The sequence below is a fragment of the Canis lupus genome, chromosome 18 (genome assembly GCF_011100685.1).
Source record: "Canis lupus familiaris isolate Mischka breed German Shepherd chromosome 18, alternate assembly UU_Cfam_GSD_1.0, whole genome shotgun sequence".
Classification (NCBI taxonomy): domain Eukaryota; kingdom Metazoa; phylum Chordata; class Mammalia; order Carnivora; family Canidae; genus Canis; species Canis lupus.
The window spans coordinates 5562257-5582198 of NC_049239.1; the positions used below are offsets into that span (position 1 = coordinate 5562257).

Genomic DNA, 19942 nt, shown 5'->3' on the forward strand with positions numbered 1-19942 from the left:
AATTATTTTAAAATATATGTGTGTACTGTGCAGAAAAGAGTTTAGATAGCAGTTTTGAGACTGCTATCCTTCGAAAGGCCTGCTTGAGAGGTAGCCCCTTGGCTGGCATCTGGGAACTTACAGCTGGGGAGTATTCTCACCATTTTCTAATTGATGAGAGCTCTTTCATTGCATTTAAACTGTTTGTACAAATAATGTGGTTTAGGCTGGGCACTTGCTTTCCTCCTGGGAGTTTGGAATTTTGGTACATACTAGGCAGAGGGTGCCTCAGGATCAGTACCAACAAAGTTCTTCAGCACGGAGCTTCCAGTAAGCTTCCCGGATGGACAACATTTCACGTCAATTTTACATACATAATATATATATAATTTTATACTGTTTGGAATTAAATATGTCCTCTGGGATTCCATTAGGGGAGGAGTCTTAAAAGCTTGCACCCGGTTTCCTGTGGACTTCACCCAGGCACCTTTTTCCTCCTTTGCTGATTTTATCCTATTAACCTTTTTGTCCTATCTTCTGTCTTACTAACCTTAGCCATAAGGGTGATTACAAACTGAGCCCTCTGAGTTGTCCCAGAAAATCACCAAACCTGGGAGCAGACTTGGGGACCCTCTGGCACATGTATTAATCTTTAATTTTGGAAGTCATACACATATCATTTCTTACTCTTGTTTTTTTCTTATGTGTGCAAATCAAAATATTCAATCCTCAGATTCACCCTTCCCAAAGCACTTCCTGCTGAAGTTCTTTCTATCGCTGGTTTCTTGGGCATCACTATTTTCATTCTGCCCGGCTTACGTGGCAATCCTGGCAAAACCTCAAAGATAGGCTGAAGGAAAATTATTGACACAGGCGCCTTCTTAGATAGTACCTGCAGTATTGCCTAAGTTACTAGACATTACATATTTTTAGTCTTTAAACCTGTGAAGAAGATAAATTCTTAAAGTCATTCAGGCATGAAGTATTTATCAAGATCAGCTGCTGACTAGGAGTTCCAACTCAACTCCATATGCCATTTAAATGGAGTAAATTCCTCCCAGCTCCTTGAAATATTTTATTATTCTTACTTCTCAATGTTATGAATTTTCTTTTTTTATGTCTTTAAATGAGGAATGGGAGAACTGAAGCATGGGCTGCAAACCAGGCAGAGATTTAAATGGCAAATATTTTAATATATTTCCTAGCACTTATTTTTTTTTCATACAAAATCTTTAACAGAGATCTTCAACAGAAATCCTTAACAAAATCTTTAACAGAATGTAAGTGCTAGGTTGTAACTCTGCTAATAAAGGAACATTTACACATTTGAGAAGAGGAAAAATATAAAGGAGAGCTTTTGGAAGATAATGTCCCATTTACAGAAAAAAAAGTGATTCAGGTAATTTAATATAAACTCTTAAAAGGCAGGAAAAATTATTCAAGTTAATCAGAAGTAAAAATGGCTTTTATGTTGTTTTATGCAATTCTGCTTCTGCAAAGTAAAATTAAATATCTTTATAAAATTAAGTCTCTTGGTACAAGCTGCCAACTATGCAAATAATTTTGTCATTTTTAGAACATGCTGAAAAAGAACACCATTTGGTGTATTAAATGGACAAGAGATGGCTTCACAACTGACAAGAGATGGCCATGACACGAAAAATAGATTCCAATGTCTTGGGAAAGGAATAAAACCAACACAGGAATAAAAACCTATAAAAGCAGCAGTAGATGGCCATATTTGTCTATCAGCAACAACGACCACAAGAACTCCCCCCAGAAAATAACCCATAACATAGATCACATAATACCAGGTAAATTTCTGAATCTGATTTTTAAACTAAGATAAGAAAGACCTATAAGTCCATGTATTTCATGACTTTTCTGTTTTTGAGTTCTAAATTTGGTATCTCTCTTTCGGCTAGAATATTTCCTCAAGTTATATGTTAAATAATGATACACAGGCCGTTTATTTTCTGACTCATTTTCATGGTGTGTCTTTCTGTTCATTTTCAAATGTCTTTAAAAATGTAGCTTGTTATAAAATTCTTGCTCCACAGTTCATATTCCCAGCATGACAGGATGTGGAGTTCAACAAATCCTCTCTCCAAGAAGCTAAGTGAGACGGTCACTGGGGACTTAATAAGCTAGCTACAGGTCCTGGTTGACTGGAGGCTAGAGATGCACAACAGAGAATAGAGAGAACCGAAGACATCCAAACATCCCTGGCCAGGAAGCCTGAACATTAAAGCCTACAGACAGACAAGCTGCGGAAGAGTCCAGTGGAAAGTGAAAGCTGGGGCAGTTTTGAAAACAGCTGGGTTTACTTGCAAATGAGTGTATCAGCACAGAGTAGAGATTTACTGGTTTTAGGTGTTTGAGCATCACCTCTCACAGATTCAGCTCTGTATTCACATGGGTGCACTCTAAAAAGCCAATCTTAAAAATAAATCAAAGAAAATAAACCAGACAGAGATATGAAGTTGCACACTGTGGAGGAACACAGTCTTTATCATTTAAACCAGGCCAATTATAAAACAAAATTTAAAAATGTATGAATATGGGGTTGTGACAATGTATTACCTAAAATGTCCAACAGTCAACCAAAAATTATGAGACATATAAAGAAACAAAGTATGCTAAATACTCAGGAGAAAAGGACATGTCTTGGATGTCATCAAATATTGAATTTAGCAAAACCTTCAAAGCAGCTATTGTAAATATGTAAAAAATTGAAGGAAACCTTGTCAGAAAAGTAAAACTAAGCATGATGACAATAAATCAATGAAAATAGAAGTTCAATGAAGATATAGAAATTACATATTTTTTAAAAGAATCAAATGGAAATTCTAGAATACATAAATACATAATAAATACAGTGAACAATTTACTAGAGGGATTCAGTGATGGATTTCAGATGGCAGAAAAAACAGCAGTGAACTTGAACATAAACTTATAGCAACAATTCAATCTGAAGAACAGAAAAAAACAGGCAATGGGATGACACTGCAAATATTAAAAGAAAAAATGTCAAATTAAGGCAAATCTATAGAGACAGAAAAGAGATTAGTGGTGGGGCACCTGAGTGACTCAATCAGCTAAGCATCCAACTCTTGATCTCAGCTCAGTTCCCAATCTCAGCGTTGTGAGCTCAAGCCCCATGGTGAGCTCCATGTGGGTGTGGAGCCTACTTAAAAAAAAAAAAAAAAAAAAAAAAAAAAATATATATATATATATATATATATATATATTAGTGCTTGGAGTTGAAGGTAAAGAGGGTAATCAAAATTCACATTTTCTTAATTACTAATAAGTTTGGTTGACTTTTCATATATTCATTGGCCATTTTATTAATATGATAAAGTTTTAAAAAATGCTTGTCAGGTGTTCCGTGGCCACTGGACCCAAGAGTGGCATCTCTCCACAGACAGTTCACACATGGCGGTTGGGTCTTCAGGATCACCAAGAGGGTGTCTTTATGTTCTCTCTCTCTCTCTCTCTCTCATCAGCAGAGGTTTCAGGAGGCCTCACATGATTAGTGAGGCCTACACAGAATAGTCTTCCTTTTACTAGCTCCTCCACTCCACTGATAAAGAACTTAATTAAGCAAACAAAAATCTTTCACCTTTGCCACATAAGGTAACCTAATCACAGAAGTAACATCTCACCATAGGCACTAGCCCCACCCACATTCCAGAAGGGACTCAGGCAGGGTAGTAGGACAGGCATTTTATGAACCAATGTAGAATACTTCCTGTCACATTTTTCTTATTTTCTTTAAAGTTAAAGTTCACATATCAGCTTTTGATCAATAAATGATATTTATATATAATATGATATAGGGATCCAACTTTGTTTCCCCCATTTTTTATCTTAGTGTGGTAATAACTTCAATAAAATTTAAAATAGTACTAGGGATAGTGGACATTACTGTCTTGTTAGAGGGAATATGTCTGATATTTCACAGAGTAATATTTTTAGATATTCTTTTGAAAAGAATTAAGGAAAAATTCTTTTTACTCTAACTTGCAGAGTTTTGTTATTATTATATACACATGTTGAATTTGATGAAAATACTTTTTCTATACATATTTATAAAATCAAACTATTTCTCTCTTTTATGTTTTTAACTTCATAAATTATATAATTTTCTGCTGCTAAATCATCTTTGCATTCATAAAACTTGGTCATGATATATTTCACTTTTATTTTTTGGATAATTTGTTTTTAATGTTCTTAATATTTTATTTCACAATTTTTCCTTTTTTCTATAAAATTGGTCTCTAATATTGTTTTTATGAATTTTCTAGGCTTAATTAAAGGTAAGCTTAACTCTTAGCATGGCTTATGGTACTTTCTCTGTTCTCCATTTTCTGAAAATTTGTAAGGCATTTAAATTATTTGTTCCTGGAACATTCAGTAGAACTCTTTTGTAAACTATCTTAAGCTTTTGTATTCTTTTTAGGTAGATCTTTCAAACCCTGATCCAGTATTTTTTAATAGTTTTTGGCTATTCAGATTTTACATATTATTGAGTCATATTTCTAGATTATATTTTCTAGGAATTTGCCCACATCTTTTTTTTCTTTCTCCAAGAAATATTGCCTACATCTTTTAAAAATTACTTTGCCTTTCTTTCATCATATACTCACACAATCCAAAATGACATCGGTATTTACAAAAGTTATGCCTTCAGAAACCCAGTCTCACCTCTTTCTCAGTGGTCATTCTTTATCCTTTGCCTCCAAATAATTACTTTATTAGTTTTTTTTTTTAAATATGTCGTTTCTCTTTTTGCAAAATAAACTATACAAATTTATTTTCTTATTTTATTTCTTTTTTACAGAAAGTGTTTATAAACTGTGTCGCTGTTCAATTCTGTTACCAGCAGCAATTTGGTAGTAAGAGAGATGAAAGAAAGGTGATGGATTGTTATAAAAATGGCAGCTCTGTATGAAGACCATGAGCTCAGGAAATGAAATGAAAACAGAGAGAGTAGGTGTGGTCTGAGAGTAGTCACCACACTGACATGGTCAGCAGTCTTGTGGAATCTAAGTGGTGATTTGGAAAAGGGGGCCTACCACACATTCCTTGGGAAAACATGTCTCATATAAGATGAATCAGGCCATGCCAGACCTTCTCTCCTTTCCTCTTTGGGGTATTTTATGAACCTCAAATTTTTATGAGACGAGATACAATGAAGAAGGTATTAGAAGAGAGAAGCCAATAAACGGGGATGTCATTCTCAGACAACTGCATGGTGCTTCATACTGGAGGGAGAACTTTCTGACCGGCACTAATCTTGTGTACACAATAGTTAGATGTAGAAAGCCAGAGAAAGATAAAAATGAAAAGTACAAGATAAAAATCTTAAAAAAAAAAAAATTTACAAGTCTGTGGCAGGCAGAATAATGCTTCTCTTCTGTCAAAAATGTACACATTCTTATATCTGGTATCTATAAACATGTTGGAATTAAGGTTGCAGATGGAATTACAGTTGCTGATCAGCTACCTTCAAATTTGGGAGATTATCTGAGATAATCTGGGGGAGCCTACAATAATAATGAATCCTTAAAAGTGGAGGAACAAGTTAGAAGAGATTCAGAGGGATACATGACTACAGAAGGTTAGAGTGAGGCAATATCAAAAGGGCTCAATGGGCCATTGCCAGCTTTGAAGATGGAGGAAGGGGTGACCAGTCAAGTAATGTGGGCAGCCTGCAGAAAGCTCAAAAAAGGCAGGGAAACTGATTATTCCCTAAAGCCCCCACAAAGAAACACAACCCCCTGGGAACTGTTTTGGATTTCTAACCTACAGAACTGTAACATAATAAATGTTTATTGTTTTAAGTCACCAAGTTTGTGGTAATTTGCTATGACAACTTTGGAAACTAACACAAAATTTTCTTTTTATATATACAAATATATTAAAATAAGCTTCTTTGCTTCCGATTTGAATGTTGACTTGTATTTATGATATATATATTTAAAATTATCAATCTAAAACTATGTCCATGTACAATTAAGAAGTACACAGCGTGAAAAGTTGAATTTGAGGCCTAATGTTATATTTTAGGATTATCAGTGTGAATCAGACCTGAACTCCCACATATTCAATACCAGTGAGGAGGTTATCCAGAGCCTATACACAAAAGGAGCCCTCCTAGGACAGAATTAATTCTAGAAAGAGAAGCTGGTCAGAAAAGCCTACAAATAAAAACATAGCAGGTGGTGAAGAAAGGCAATTTTGAGTATTGTATAGAATCCATCACAATAATTTACTCAGCTTGGCCTATCAAGGGCTCCTGTCTGACTCTCACTGAGAAGTGGAGATGTAATTTAAAATAGAAATAGCTATTTTTACTCTATACTATGCAAGATATTCATTGTTCAAGCCAATGTCAGTTTGCTACCCCTCAAATTAAGCACAGCATAAAGGCAAGAGAAAATTCTTCCTAGTTCAGCACAGAACACACCATGGCTTCATTTGTAAGTCCATTCAGCTTCATTGAAAGTTCCAGAAATACAGCGACACTGTTTGACATTTTGGAAATATTTGACATATTGAAACATTCAGCACCTCTGCAAAGGTCATAGTGGTTATAGGTAGCAGGGCAGAGATGGTGACAGGTGGAGGTGCCTGGCAAGGATGGAAGTGCACAGGTAACACCAAAATTTGGAAATAGGCAGTGACAAGAAGTGGCCTCAGATTTCCACACATTTGGGTCTGAAGTTCTGCAACTGCCATAGTGAACAATGGAAAGACAGCAACTTTTGACTGAGCAATTAGAAACACTCTGGCACTAATAAGAAGGAACTGGATGACATCTTGGTGTTTCTGGACAAAGCAGAGGAGGAGGAAAGCAAGGCCGAAGGGTTAATGTAGATATCCTATTGCACCAGATGGACACAATAGTCAAATAATATAGTTCCATCCTATCAAAATCTTGTACTTTCTTGGCTCAAGCTGTATGAAGAAACATAGCTTACAAAGAACATTTCTGGATGTATGGTGAATTTTAGTAACAATATCAGATTGCCCAGATCTCTGATGTACTGTAAGCTTTGAGGACTCTGTATTCATCCACCATTTTCTTTTGTCAAATCATGAAAGAATAAATTTAAATGTCTGAAGACTTTCCTATGAGCAGAGTAATATTTCTTCTGAAGTAGAGGAGGTGAAAGGGCTGGTCGGCAGCCTACACATAAAGATGCCAATCAGTCACAACAAAGATGATTTTCTCTCCTATGGTTTTACCAAATGCTTTTCACAAATCTTAATGCTCTATATAGTTTATCATTATTAAACTATTTCTCCTGTTCTCTGTGGGCAGAAAAAGAAATTGCCAAATTAAATTCCACCATCCAACTTCCACTACATTATTAGTCTGTGGGTATTGTACCCTCTGGCATTCAGAACTTCAAGAACGTTTTATTCTTACATATTAACAATTTTACTCTTGACTTCGCACAGACATGTCACATCAATTTTTCTGGATTAGTACTGTAGGTTAAAAGAATAAATTCAAAGACACAGAATCTGGGGATGTGTTAGGTCTTTTTCCTTTACACTGCCAAATATTACACTTTTGAAGAAAACTTCATGAAAGGAAAAAGGCACTTTGTCAAATAAAAATCCAAAGATTCAGAAAAAATAGAATGCTGAATTAAATTTTCTTTCAAAATATTATTTGCCTTGCCCAATTCTGCATAATTAAATTATTCACTTTTTAAAAACTGTTCTCATTATAAATAAAGACATTTCCTTTAATTTTAAATTTGAACTATGCAAATAAAAATAGAAAGAAAAAAACACTCAATTACTCTCACCCACAGGCAACCATTTTCAATATTTTCATAAATTTCTTTAAAATTTTTTCTATACTCTTTAAATAGGCTAAATTTCTTATTTAATACACATGTGCATGTATGCTATTACTTCTGTTATTTTCTACTTAATGTTATAAAGCAGAATTTCTCCATGTTATTTTAAATTATTTAAAGGTATATAAAATGCACTAATGTTCTCATCCACTGGAATTTACCTAATTTACTTATTTGTCATTTGTCAAACATCCAGATTGATGTTTTCTGATAATTAGGCTAAAAGGAAAAGTTGTGCATCAAGTTTTTTTTTTTTCTTTATTTTGCTTACTTTCTTAGAAGATTTTCTAGGATGTGGAATTAAGGAATAAAAGGATAGAAGTATTTCTAAATCTCTTGCCAAATTGTTTTCTAGTAAATTAAAATAGATTATCTTATGACTTGGCATGTGAATGAATGCCCTCCCTCACTCTTTTTTTCTAATAATTTCTTACCATGTCTCTATGATTTGGGAGAGGGGGACACTTTGCTAGTTCAATGCATTAAAAATAATTATCATGATTCTTATATAACTTGATTGATAACCTGTTTCAAAAATTGCCAATGAGGACAAGTGATTCCATAAAATGATTCACTAGCTTCCCCTGACACATGAATGAAAGTGCTCACCATTTATTTGGAAAATATGGTCTCAGGGCAGTGAGAGAGAGAATTGAGAGGTGTGAGGCAAGAGAAGTTGCAAAGCCACGCAAGGGCGTGCATTGTTGCACTGACTGTTCTGTGATAAGGAGCCCTGAAGGGACACAACAGGTTTCTCAGTGAATGTTTTTGTTTGAAACACAGAAAGTCTCCATTGCGAAAAGAAAATGCATGTGACAGTTCACGGAAGAAAGAAATGAGAGCTTGTCAGGAAACCACATCCAATGCCCCTACCTCAATCACCAACATCCCTGCCTGCCCACCCCGCAACCCACCAACCTCCCTGTGCAATTTCTCAGGTGTCTGGAAGACTTGGACTAGGAGCAAGTGAACCAGCCAACATGAGGAAGAGGAGGAAGGAGGCCACTCAGGGCATCTGAAAAGACACATCAATCTGTCAGTTAAATTTATGTCTTTGTGATTCTTTTTAGAACTTCCTCACTAAACTTAATCTATTTATTTTGAGGGGAAAAACATTGACGAAAATTGTGTAAAGACCAGACTTGCTTAAGAGTGTGATTTAAAAAATGTACAGCATCAGATTTGCTTAAGAGTTCTCTTTTATCAATCTAAATAATGGAAGACAATAGGTAATATTAGAGCTGTGAGATGAAAATAGTATAAACCTGGAGCTTTTTTACCTCCAAGAGATGGTATTATCATCTCATAGTAACAAAAATATACGTATTTTGAGGTATAAAAGAATTTTAAAAAAATGTATCAGACTTAGGCCCTTCTTGAAAACTTAGTTTAACTACCTAAAAGAACATAGTATATCAATGTTAATTAAAAGATAAATTTGACTGTAGAGGTTCTCCTGTTTGTGTTATTTTTGTGATAATGTAAAGACTAAACTTCTAATTCTCTCAGAAGTTATCCACTCAGTGCTTCAGTTATTTTTAAATAAAAAAATCAGCAATTAGACACTCTCGTCCAGCATACCAATTTTTAAACACTTAATTTGTATTTATACACCCTATTTTTAAATTACATAGATTTTAATTTTAAATTAAAAAAAACATTTTATAATGAGTTCTGAAACAACATTTAAGATGACTTTTTGACATTTGTATATTTTGACTAATTTCAATACTCTTGGCTTTTCTTTTCTGGTCATAATTTTATTTGATGGGCTAATATTCTCATCTGGCATGTTGATTCATTTTTGGTGTTCTGGGGGAAATACTTCAGTAACTTGTACAGAAGAACACTTGTATATTTGGCACTCGTTTAGTATCTGAAAATATTGTTAAAGTTTTCTTCACAAACAAATGCTTCTTCGGTACTACCTGCCTAACACTTACCCCTTCTAAGATGTGTGGCTTTCTCCCCAATGCCACCCAATTGGTGTGTAGGGGAATTATAGGGACAATCTGTTTTCTTTTTTTTTTTTAATTTTTATTTATTTATGATAGTCACACATAGATTGAGAGAGAGAGGCAGAGACTAGGCAGAGGGAGAAGCAGGCTCCATGCACCAGGAGCCCGACGTGGGATTCGATCGCGGGTCTCCAGGATCGCGCCCTGGGCCAAAGGCAGGCGCTAAACTGCTGCGCCACCCAGGGATCCTGACAATCTGTTTTCTATTCCATGATGTGTAACTTATTTTTTTCTACTTTTTTAAAGGACGTTCTTAAATTTGTCTCTAATGTTTTCAGTGTAAAATGCAATGCTCATTGCTTCCATTACAATTTTAAATTCAACAATCCTATTCTTTAGCTCTGTGAATCTAACAACCAGATCCATCCTTTTTGGGTGCTTCTCACCAAATTCAGGCAATGTGCTGAGTGATATATGATATGATCACATAGCCAATGAGGAAAAATGAACCAGGATTTTGAAACCAACCTACACAACTCAAAAGCCTGTGTCCTATGACTTTGGGTACTTGTGTCAATATTAGTTAATCTCAGATCATGCTATATTTATGATATTTTTCTCTAGATCAAAGGTAGTGATGGTTATATTTATGTGTCAGTTTGACTGGGCCACAGGGTACCCGGATATTTGGTTAAAAATTATTTTGTGGTATCTTTGGGGACGTTTCTAGATGAAATTAACACTTGAACCAGTAGGCTAAATAGCACAGATCAACCTCCCCTATGTGGATGGGCCTCATCCAATCAGATAAAGGCTTGAATAGAGCAAAAAGCTGACTATAAGAGAATTCTTTCTTTCTGCCTGCCTGTCTTCAATCTGGGATATTGGTCTTCTCCTGCCTTTGGACTCAGACAATAACTAGAACTTGGCACTAGAAGCTCTTCTGGGTCTCCAGCTTGCCTATTACAGATCTTGGAACTTCTCAGGCTGCATAATCACATGAACCCAATTCACATATATATGAATTGGCTGTTTTTAGCAATTCTTGTGGGAGTGCTCACAACACTCCATCTTTGCCCCACTATCTTGTCCATGTCTGCTTGATAACCTCCCTCAGGCCTATGGGTTCCAGGCCCCTTGAGGAACTCATGTATACCATGACTAGAATGCAGGGAGGCTTGTTCTGGTTTTTGACAAATCTGCCTAGATAATTATTAGAGGTAACATAGTTCCCCTCTACCTCTTGAAGCACAGATTGGCCTCATGAGTTCTGTAAAATGTTACCTATCAATTGAATGTATGCAAACCTTTCTATCTCTCAACAATATCCTCCTACATGTCCCCTCACTCATTTGTAGAATAAGGTCCAGACTTTCTGGAGATTAGCTACGCAGATCTATAACATCATCTGCCCAATCCTCTTTGTTAGTAAGTTACCATGAATAAACCTCTGTGTAAACTGTATGGAATTTCCTGCTTCATTTTTCAGTCTCACAATACTTTTTCTCAGTTTGGAAGATACATTATAGTTCCTCCATCTTCCCAAAATTCTGTTTCTCTGGAGAACCCACACTAATACAGAGGTAGTTTGAGATCAATAGGGGGATTTTAGAGTGGTTATAATGCTCCTAAAATTTTATGTAAATATTTCTGTGTGAATGTTGGCTTATGTATTTTTTGGACATATATCAAAAATTTTCTTAAAATTCTTAAATGCTGAGGAAAAAAATGCTATAGATTCCATTCTCTTTAAATCTTGTTGAAGACATGAATCTTCTATTTTCTACATTTTATCTTTTCCCTTTAATGACTTGAGGCTATCAAAGACTCTGATATTTCAAAGAAAGAACAGTGTCCTATTTTGAATTTGCTATGCTCCATGTTTCTCCCTTTAATCTATTGTCAAAATCATAGATTTATACTTATTCAGTTTGGTCCCATATGTAATAGGAACTTAGAAGTATTCTGAGAAGATCATATAAATAGGGCCTATTCAGATTTTCATAATGCTTATATTGTTTCTTCTTGACCTAGGTAAGAGAAGATAGAAAAATAAATGGAGACAGGTTATCGTCTTAGTCCAGGTGTCTGAAAGGGTTATGGAGCCATTTTTCTAGGGATTTACCTCCATGGCAACATGAGTGTGATATAGATAAAGATGCTTATTTATACTAGATGTTTCTCTCAGAGTCTGAATACTGTCAGCTATGCATAGGAGGAAACTGACAGGGACTTATTCAGGAACATTTCCTTTTCTTTCCACTTAACTCCTCAGGATTATTATTTCTCTTAGAAGAAGCTTACTCCTCAGCTCTTCAGTTTGACTCCATTGGCAGTAAAGATAGCAGAAGTTCTTTTACTTTCCTGAAACAAAATGACATCTATTCCTAATTTCCAGGGCTGTTGAAAAGTTTCCCCCATATTAACAAAACTTGTTGGTCACTTTAATGATAATTTGGGAGGAGACAGAGTAGCCAGGACCCAATTATGCACTTTGTCTTTAAACTGGCCTCCTTCTAAATGTTATTAAATCATGGAGCCTATAGAATTCAAATTGCATTTATTCAATGTATGCCACCTACATGGAGAGAAAAATATGCATTCCCTTGTCACTGTGAAGTATTACTAGACAATTCTTTTTTAAGTTCATATTTCTTCCTTAGAATTTGACCTCTAAGCAGGAAGATGCTCATAAAGCTGGCTTTCCTCACCTTTGCTCAAGAGTAGTAGCTGTCTGAGTTAGGATTTGTTCAAGTAATGGAATCTTGACTGTCTTTTATGTTATCTTTGGTACACAGGCTGAAGGTTTTATCTTTATCTGTGTCATGATTCTAACAACGAAATAGCTCTGGCTAACATATAGTGACAGGTAAATCATTTAAAAACAATTGTACAAAAAGTTCTTTTCCACAGTGATTACCTTTCTTAATAGTAATTCCTAAACTTGTCCATTTTAATGATTCATGAAATCACTCCCTAATAGTATATAAAACATGTACCTTCAAGATTTTCAAATTTTATTGTGGTTATAAAACTGAAAAAAAAAAAAAAAAAACCCAAACCTCCCCTTCTCTCCTCTCACCCTGTGAAGAAATAACAGTTCAAGTTTATGTTCTCCATAAAATAAATAAAAATAGAAAACCCCATACAATAGAAATCAATTCTTTTGTCATTTTAACAGTAATAACAGCACCTGAATTCAGGTAGGATGGCTTACAGCAAAACTATTTGAGATGATTTAGTCAGAAAAAGGGAAAAATATAAAAGAATTTCTCGTTCTCACAATTATTTTGCATGATCATATGTATATTCTTTCTGTTATTGTCTTATGCAAAACATGAATAGAAATGCATAATGGACCCACAGATGCTAAGTAAAATTATTCATAATTAATGCCCAAGATCAGAAAAGAATCAGAGAAGAATTAGGCAAAAATCTAAATGTTTGGCTAAAGAAGGTATTCCATCTTTAAAACTTAGAATCATTGGCTCAACTAATCCTTACTCTGAGTTTATTATATAACAGTTGTTCTTCTAGATTGTGTATATTTAAAGACCAATAAGATTCTCAACTGGAAGAGAGAGAAAAGAAAAGAAATAGTGACAGATATTTGGATAAGTAATTGTAACACAATAAGATAAGTAAAATAATAGGAGTATGTAAAATCTATAGCAATACTATACAGAAATGAATAATGAGTTTAATTCTGCTGGAGGAAACATGTAAGTGATAATGAGTCAAAAGGGAGAAGGCAGATCAGTTGAAGTAATTCATTGCTATGACTAGATCGAAGACAACGTTTAGATGACTTCAAAAAATGTGGAGCTCTTAGAATATTATTTTGAGGGGAGAAGGCTGGAATGATAGGCAATATTTAAAGAGTAAGAGGCAAGGGCGGTCATGAAAGTTATGTCAGGAGGACTCTAAATGATGGGAGTCATCAATTGGCTTTAGGCAAAGCATTGATTTAGTCATATATGCATTTTACTATAGTATGGAGATTGAATTAAAGGCCAAAAAATTGAAAAGAAAGGAGGAAGAATCAGTTAATAGTGCATTGCCATAAGCTAAATATAAAAAGATGAGAGTCTGCAATATAGTAATAATTAAAGGACAAAATGGAATTTAGCAATGAAAAGGCATTGTAAGTACAAGGAAAGAACTAAGAAGATTTCTAATTTAGCTCGAGAAATTGTGTAAACATTCACAGAAACCAGCACTATAGAAAGAGTGCTGTTGTTTATTCAGAGAGATAATGCATTAATTTGAGAATTATATTAAGCAATTTGTGGCACAGCCAGGTACAGATGTGTTTTGCTTTGTTTTTATTTATAAATCTAAATGAGTGTTTATTTTCTGAAAACTTACACTTTGAAAAAAATAATAAAGATATACTGAAAACATCTATTTATGAATTATAAGTACATTTTTATCTTTTCTGTGGAAATGTATGAGAATACTTCCTACAATAACAAAACACGAATTTAATTTTAACTGCATTAATCCAGCTCCACAAAACATTTATTATGAACTTCTGTGTCATAAACAATGTGCTAGGCAGTAGAGATGCAAAAATAATTAGGAAATAGTCCTTGTCTCCAAAGAGCATATTGTCTAGTGGAAAAAGAAAAGAAAACAAAACAAAACATAAAAGCAATCAATGCATTAAGAGTTGTGGCAATGTGCTCAGGAATCACAAAGGGGCAGGGTGAAGGGGAGGTCACTGGTTCTCTTTGGCCACACAGAAGAAGGGCGCAATTTTCCAAGTAATTCAGACTCGGAGTTTTTAAATCAGGAAGTAGTGAAGACATTGTCAAGCCTCTTGATATTGATTCCAATGTTCTCTCTTTCATGAGGGAGTCTGGGTGTACCAAGAGGTGTGAACTGAAGTATGGTTTGTTTCAGATGCATCTGAGGGATGTTTACCCACATTCTGGCATCAAACTTCCCATTAGTCTGATGTAGTAATGTTTGTATCTATTTTCTTGTTTTCACAGATATTTTAGTAGAAGTCTTATTATGGCTGCTTTAAAAATATTTGCACATTGAATATATAACTTTTATTTTTTCAGTGTTATTGAAGCAAAATTGACAAAATTGTAAGATACTTAAAGCATATGTTTTATCTTTTCTTATTTTTGCTGTTCTGATAATGAGTTCCACTGCCCTGTCTTCAGATTTGCCCATCCTTTCTTCCACTTCATCTAGTCTGCTATTAAACCCTTCTATTGTGTTCTTCAGGTCTGTCCTTTCTGTTTGGTATTTTCTTATATTTTCTACCTCTTTGAGCTAGAAATCTTCACTTGTTCATCTATTTCCTACCTTATTTCGGTGAACATCTTTATGACCATCATTTTGAACTCTTTATCATAAAAGTCTTTTTCTGAAGTTCTATCTTCTTTTGTTTGGAATGGATTCCTCAATTTCTTCATTTTCCTTAGCTCTCCATGCCAGTTTCTGTGCAATAAGTAAAATAGCCACTTTTCCTAGTCTTGAGGGGTGATGTCACACAGGAGATCAACCTATCCTTCAGCCTGGCCCCACCTCTTTTTTTTCTTTAAGATTTTATTTATTTATTCATGAGAGACACAGAGAGAGAGGCAGAGAAAGAAGCAGGCTCCATACAGGGAGCCGAATGTGGGACTCAATCCCGGGACTCCAGGATCATGCCCTGGGCTGAAGGGAGATGCTCAACCGCTGAGCTACCCAGGCTTCCCTGGCCCCACCTCTTGCTTTTCTCTTAAACTTTTATTATTTTCCACACCACTGTTTTGTTCTTAATGGTTCTGAACAGAAGTTGAAGATGTGCCAGGACCTATGAGAGTCCTAAAGGAGAGTAGCTCAGCACCTTATGCAAACTGTCAGAAGTTGAGCCCTCAGACAGCAGCCTTTCACGTATTCAAATATTTCTCCTTCAGGGAAAGACTGGGAGAGGGGTGTTTCTGACCCTTCCCCACTGAACCCTGTGTGAATAGCTGGTCAACAACTGTTTCTCTGCTTGCTGCAGACCTGTGAGACCCACAAACAAAAATCCTACCGGCCATCAGAGCCAAGGAATCAAGTGGTGCCTCCTCTTGGCAGCAGCCACAAAACACAGAGCATCAGAAATGGTCTCATGCTCTTTTCGGGGAGATACCAGCCTCTACCCCTCTCAGAATGAAGCAAAAAGAAATTGTGGAGACAGCCTCTGCAAGCACTCTCATTCTCCCAATCATCTTGCATTCATCCTCTAGATGTGTGCTAAATTAGGAGCCTGACCTTCAGACTGAAGCTTTTAATAGGTCTTTTATAGCAGTAAATAGGTCTTTTTTCAGGAAAAAACTGAGAAATGGACATTTCTGTCTGCTTCTGTGCTTAGCTGTCAGGGAACAGCTACAGTGAGTCCTTGTGAGCTGGTTAAGACCTGTTTCTTTGTTGGCTATATAATATTGTAGATCTCTTGGACAGAAGCCCCCTTGACTTTCAGAGCTAGACATTTTGGGGTCCCTTACATTATAAATCTTAAAAGTTGAGGCCATTGGAGGTTGGATCCAAGCCCTTCACTCCTCAGGGAGAAGCTGGGAGTTGTGATTTCCCTCTCGATTGTATGTTGCTGTGGGGGTTAGGCTTTATTTTTTTTTAATTTGTTTTTTTAGATTATTTATTTTAGAGAGAGAGAGAGCTAAAGTGTGGTGAGAAGTGGAGGGAGGGATAAGGAGAAAGAGAATCTCAAGCAGACTCCCCACTGAATGCAGAGCCTGACATGGGGCTCAATCTCAGGGTTCTGAGATCATGACCTAAGGCAAAATCAAGATTTGGGTGTTTAACCAACTGAGCCACCCAGGTGCCCCAGAGGTTGGGGTTTATGGTGAAGTATGTCTCAGCCTCTCTGACCTACTTTGATGTATTTTTTTTTCTCATTCACTCAATGTGTAATTATTTTTTTTTTTTTTTTTTTTTTTTTTTTTTTTATTTATTTTTATTGGTGTTCAATTTACTAACATACAGAATAACACCCAGTGCCCGTCACCCATTCACTCCCACCCCCCGCCCTCCTCCCCTTCTACCACCCCTAGTTCGTTTCCCAGAGTTAGCAGTCTTTATGTTCTGTCTCCCTTTCTGATATTTCCCACACATTTCTTCTCCCTTCCCTTATTTTCCCTTTCACTATTATTTATATTCCCCAAATGAATGAGAACATATAATGTTTGTCCTTCTCCAATTGACTTACTTCACTCAGCATAATACCCTCCAGTTCCATCCACGTTGAAGCAAATGGTGGGTATTTGTCATTTCTAATAGCTGAGTAATATTCCATTGTATACATAAACCACATCTTCTTTATCCATTCATCTTTCGTTGGACACCGAGGCTCCTTCCACAGTTTGGCTATCGTGGCCATTGCTCCTAGAAACATCGGGGTGCAGGTGTCCCGGCGTTTCATTGCATTTGTATCTTTGGGGTAAATCCCCAACAGTGCAATTGCTGGGTCGTAGGGCAGGTATATTTTTAACTGTTTGAGGAACCTCCACACAGTTTTCCAGAGTGGCTGCACCAGTTCACATTCCCACCAACAGTGTAAGAGGGTTCCCTTTTCTCCACATCCTCTCCAACATTTGTTGTTTCCTGCCTTGTTAATTTTTCCCATTCTCACTGGTGTGAGGTGGTATCTCATTGTGGTTTTGATTTGTATTTCCCTGATGGCAAGTGATGCAGAGCATTTTCTCATGTGCATGTTGGCCATGTCTATGTCTTCTTCTGTGAGATTTCTGTTCGTGTCTTTTGCCCATTTCATGATTGGATTGTTTGTTTCTTTGGTGTTGAGTTTAATAAGTTCTTTATAGATCTTGGAAACTAGCCCTTTATCTGATATGTCATTTGCAAATATCTTCTCCCATTCTGTAGGTTGTCTTTGAGTTTTGTTGACTGTATCCTTTGCTGTGCAAAAGCTTCTTATCTTGATGAAGTCCCAATAGTTCATTTTTGCTTTTGTTTCTTTTGCCTTCGTGGATGTATCTTGCAAGAAGTTACTATGGCCGAGTTCAAAAAGGGTGTTGCCTGTGTTCTTCTCTAGGATTTTGATGGAATCTTGTCTCACATTTAGATCTTTCATCCATTTTGAGTTTATCTTTGTGTATGGTGAAAGAGAGTGGTCTAGTTTCATTCTTCTGCATGTGGATGTCCAATTTTCCCAGCACCATTTATTGAAGAGACTGTCTTTCTTCCAATGGATAGTCTTTCCTCCTTTATCGAATATTAGTTGCCCATAAAGTTCAGGGTCCACTTCTGGATTCTCTATTCTGTTCCACTGATCTATGTGTCTGTTTTTGTGCCAGTACCACACTGTCTTGATGACCACAGCTTTGTAGTACAACCTGAAATCTGGCATTGTGATGCCCCCAGATATGGTTTTCTTTTTTAAAATTCCCCTGGCTATTCGGGGTCTTTTCTGATTCCACACAAATCTTAAAATAATTTGTTCTAACTCTCTGAAGAAAGTCCATGGTATTTTGATAGGGATTGCATTAAACGTGTATATTGCCCTGGGTAACATTGACATTTTCACAATATTGATTCTGCCAATCCATGAGCATGGAATATTTTTCCATCTCTTTGTGTCTTCCTCAATTTCTTTCAGAAGTGTTCTATAGTTTTGAGGGTATAGATCCTTTACATCTTTGGTGAGGTTTATTCCTAGGTATCTTATGCTTTTGGGTGCATCAATGTGTAATTATGAGTCACTCAACTAGTTTCTGGGTTTCTTCCAGAGGGAATTATTCCATGTGTAGCTGTAGATTTGTCGTGTTTGTAGTAGGAGAAGGTGAATACAAGAGCTTCCTATGTTATCATCTCCTTATAACTTTTAATTTGAAGATATTCTCACTGAAGGTTTTATAAGTGTTAAATTCAGAGCAAAAAACATGAAAGATTGACACATATGGTTACATTAGCATTAAACATTTTCATGCCATCAGTTAAAAAGAAAAGCATACAGTCAATTTTTTTTAAAGATTTTATTTATTTATTTATTATTTATTTATTTATTTATTTATTTATTTATTTATTTATTTAAGAGAGAGAGAGAGAATGTGCACAGGGGGAGAAGCAGAGGGAGAGCATCTCAAGCAGACTCCACACTGAGCAGGGAGCCCCACAGAGGGCTGAATCTCACAACCCTGAAATTATGACCTGAGCTGAAATCAGAGCCAAACACTTAACCAACTGAGCCATCCAGGCTCTTGAAAGTCAAATATTTTTTTAAAAATATATTAATGTCATTTATAAATACTATTTTTTCAAATCAACAAGAAAGAGCTAAACTTTGTTATGATAACAGCTCTCACTTATGCCAAGATTTCTTTCATGGAAAAGTGGATGAATAATAGGGTCACATATTGAGATGGAGAAGATAGGAGGGGGAGAAAAGTTCAGAAGGGAATGATGCATTTAGCATGTTTTATGTTGAAGATGTAGATTTGAGATTCTTCAGTTATATATGAATTTTTAACTTGAATCCACATATTTCAGTAAGAAGGAAAGCCTTTTTAAGGAAGAATAAATCAGAGAGATTGTGTGGACTTGGACAATAGAATAAGGATAAAAAGCTGACATTTAGAATGCCAGGAGAGGATTTGAAACTTCTAGAGACTTAAGAAGGAAAAGCCAGGGCCATTCAAGGGGAAGCAGAAAGAGCAAGGCATGGAAGCCAGAGAGACACTAGGTGGGGAGATTAATGACAACACATGCATCAAAGAATCTGGGTAAAGAAAGCCTTGAAAATATCCAAGAGACGGGAATGAAGAAGTAGTCACTTACCTCAGTGAGTAAATTTCAATGTGATGCTATGATTATGAGGTACTATAAGTTGAAATCCAACCTAAAAACAATGCTATATAAAATGTGATTTCAAATTGATACAGAAAAATGTCTTGAGAAGATATATCATAAAGTATTAATGTTTTACTGTGTCTGAAATTAAAAGGATTTTGCTCCTCTACATTTTCTCTATTTTAATAAATTCCATAAAACATATGAAATACTTTAAAAACCACAAATTATACCAAAAGAAAGGCACTGAACCAGCAATCACCAGTTAGAAATCAGCGCCAATGACAGAAGTCAATAAATACATAAGAATAATCA

General features: G+C 35.7%; 1 protein-coding gene across 2 annotated transcripts in view; it reads left to right on the plus strand.

The window, feature by feature from the left end:
* The window catches only part of VSTM2A (V-set and transmembrane domain containing 2A), a 191562-nt gene that overhangs the window by 92885 nt on the left and 78735 nt on the right, over nucleotides 1-19942 (plus strand). Inside the window, exon 5 of one of the 2 annotated variants that reach the window (XM_038562619.1) lies at nucleotides 1556-1678. The exons of the other annotated variant lie outside the window; for it this stretch is intronic. Coding sequence (XP_038418547.1) covers nucleotides 1556-1590 — 35 coding nt within the window. The 3' untranslated portion in view covers nucleotides 1591-1678. Of the gene's footprint in view, nucleotides 1-1555; nucleotides 1679-19942 lie in introns of those variants that run through there. 2 annotated transcript variants of the gene reach the window in all.